We start from the raw sequence: 2266 nt of genomic DNA, 5'->3' as shown, positions 1-2266 counted from the left end.
GGCATAAGATGTAAGTACAACTCCTCCGGTTTCATATGCAAAAAAAAAATATTGCGCTAGCTTACGCGGTTCCGGTTCTACAGGGATTTAAAAGTAGTTACACAAAACGGAGCGTGCCCGCTCTGACCGGCTTTAAATGATTTAATAAGTCCAGACGCTTTTCTTTCCAAGCTCCTTAGACTACGATAACCTAGATGACTGAGAACCTTCACTTCGATGAACATAAAAATCCAAATTTCTGGGAAAGGGTTTAGATTTTTAATTGTCAGTATCTGTTTTTTATATTAGGAATTAACATTAAATTCCAATCTCAACTTGTTGGATTGAAAAACAAGGAGACACAGCTGAACACACCCCTGTCCTGAAGGACTCACCTCTGGTGTAACAAGCTTGTTGGACTTTGCCGGTGCACTGCAGCAGCTGGTTGTTGACCATCAAGAAGTCCTGACCATAACACTCGATGTAAAACTGCTCAGCTGCAACAAAAGCAGGTTAGGGTTGTGTTTAATTGTTTTCATTAAGACTACATCCACACATACACGAAAACTTTTCAAACGCAGCTTTTTCTATGCGTTTGAATCTTTTGTCCACGTGTAAATTATGTTTTTGATCACTGACAACTGAGATTTTTTAAAGCTCCTGCCAGAGTAGAGATTTTCAAGAACTCCGTTTTTACGTTTACCTGTGGATGAGGAAAACAGAGATTTAGTCACGTCAAAGGTGTGCACCTGTTTTGACGTCATGCTGTGTGCCACGGTGTTGTTTACATGAGATAAATTTCTAAAATGCTGGAGAGAGACAAAATACTGTTGCTGTTAATCTGACTATCTGCAGTTTTTACACACTTACACATGCAGTTACCAACTCTTCATTTACACAGAGAGAGGCGTCACAGTGAACTTCAGACGTGGCTTCTCCGGTTTTGAATGATTGTAATTTGTTTTAAATTACATTTATATATGCTAAAATAATGTTTAAATGTTAACATTTGAAATGATGAAGACAGTTTAAAGTAACACAAAATTATCTGTCCTTACAGAAAAACACAAAAACTTTTCAGAAGTACTGAAGGTTGCATAAAACCCTGTTTACTCGTTCCCTCCCAGGCTTCTAGACTTCTAATTGGCCAATATTTCTAAACGGCTAGGATTTGGCATGTTCTTGACAACGTTTGACTGCGTTTTTGACGTTTACACTAAGCATGCTTTTTCTTGATTTCGCACATGCTGGTGGAGCAAAAATCTGTCTGAACAGATATGGGTAAAATATTACCCAGAATGTACAATAATTTATAGCACCTGCACAACAGTCAAAGCTTTTAAAATATTGTAATTTGAGACTAACAGAATGATTATTAGGCTAGTTCAATGATGTCAAAGTGAGTCATATTTAGACTAAACATTATATAAGGCTTAAAACACCAATTAAGATATAAATAAAGGTTCTCTAACAAGAATCCAGACTCAGAGGTGATGATTATTTTCAGTATTATTATCAACAAATTACTAGCACATTGCTAGTAATTTGTTTCGACCAACTTGAGATTAAGAATACTGTCCTACTTTCAGCGTTCAGTTTAGTTACCTGAGCAGAGAGGTATCAGTAGAAGCAGGAGCAGATAAGCCTTCATGTTTTGGTTTTATGTCAATGCAACGAACAGCAAAAATGGAGATGAGCACACTCGAGCTGGACTTTTATCCTCTGCTAAAACCGCAAATGTACACAAAGGTTAACAGATAGATAACTGATCAGAAGACAAACTGTACTGAACTCAAATTACTGTTTGTCTAAACTTTGTTCCATTAGTTAATCATGAACCAGTAGGGTAAAGAGGGTAGACCTGTACATCTGAGTTGGCTGCTTTTGCTGAGTCTCGAGTTTATGTAACATCAGATTGTCAGACTGAGGTTGTTTTTTTTTTTATTGAATTGGATCAGGGATATCTTCTTCACCAAAGCCATTACCATAGTCAACTCAAACTTGCATTAAGTAATCTGCACTGAAATATCATCAATTCTCTGCCTGTCTGTCTCTGTGTCAGCACTGTACTGTGTATTTATATGTATAGTAAGTGTATAGTTAAATTATTGTATAGTTTTTATAATGTGCTATAAAGCACATGTGCACTTTTATAGAGCTGTTTCCAATTTCGCTATTGTCGTGGTCTGGGTGGTTTCCCACAGCATCGGCTCCTCCCCACTGGGTGGAGTCCTTGTTGTTCCTCACCTGATGGCAATCGTACCAGCAGTATTTATGACCGGCGCAC

The 2266-nt window shown here is 37.6% G+C and overlaps 1 protein-coding gene across 1 annotated transcript; it reads right to left on the bottom strand.

The window, feature by feature from the left end:
• Window positions 1-374: 374 nt before the first annotated feature.
• On the bottom strand, window positions 375-1737 carry wu:fj16a03 (uncharacterized protein LOC335475 homolog; the record flags this gene model as incomplete). Its single annotated transcript, XM_042217722.1, is given in 2 exon segments — window positions 375-476; window positions 1585-1737. Coding segments are annotated over 2 exon segments (148 nt in total), but the record flags the coding sequence as incomplete, so codon positions are not given.
• Between the last annotated feature and the right edge of the window lie 529 nt (window positions 1738-2266).

The sequence above is a fragment of the Haplochromis burtoni genome, unplaced genomic scaffold, assembly GCF_018398535.1.
Source record: "Haplochromis burtoni strain Fernald_Lab_line unplaced genomic scaffold, NCSU_Asbu1 Contig_2719, whole genome shotgun sequence".
Lineage (NCBI taxonomy): Eukaryota > Metazoa > Chordata > Actinopteri > Cichliformes > Cichlidae > Haplochromis > Haplochromis burtoni.
The sequence above is the reverse complement of the archived record's forward strand: the minus strand, read 5'-3'. Positions and strand labels throughout refer to the sequence as shown.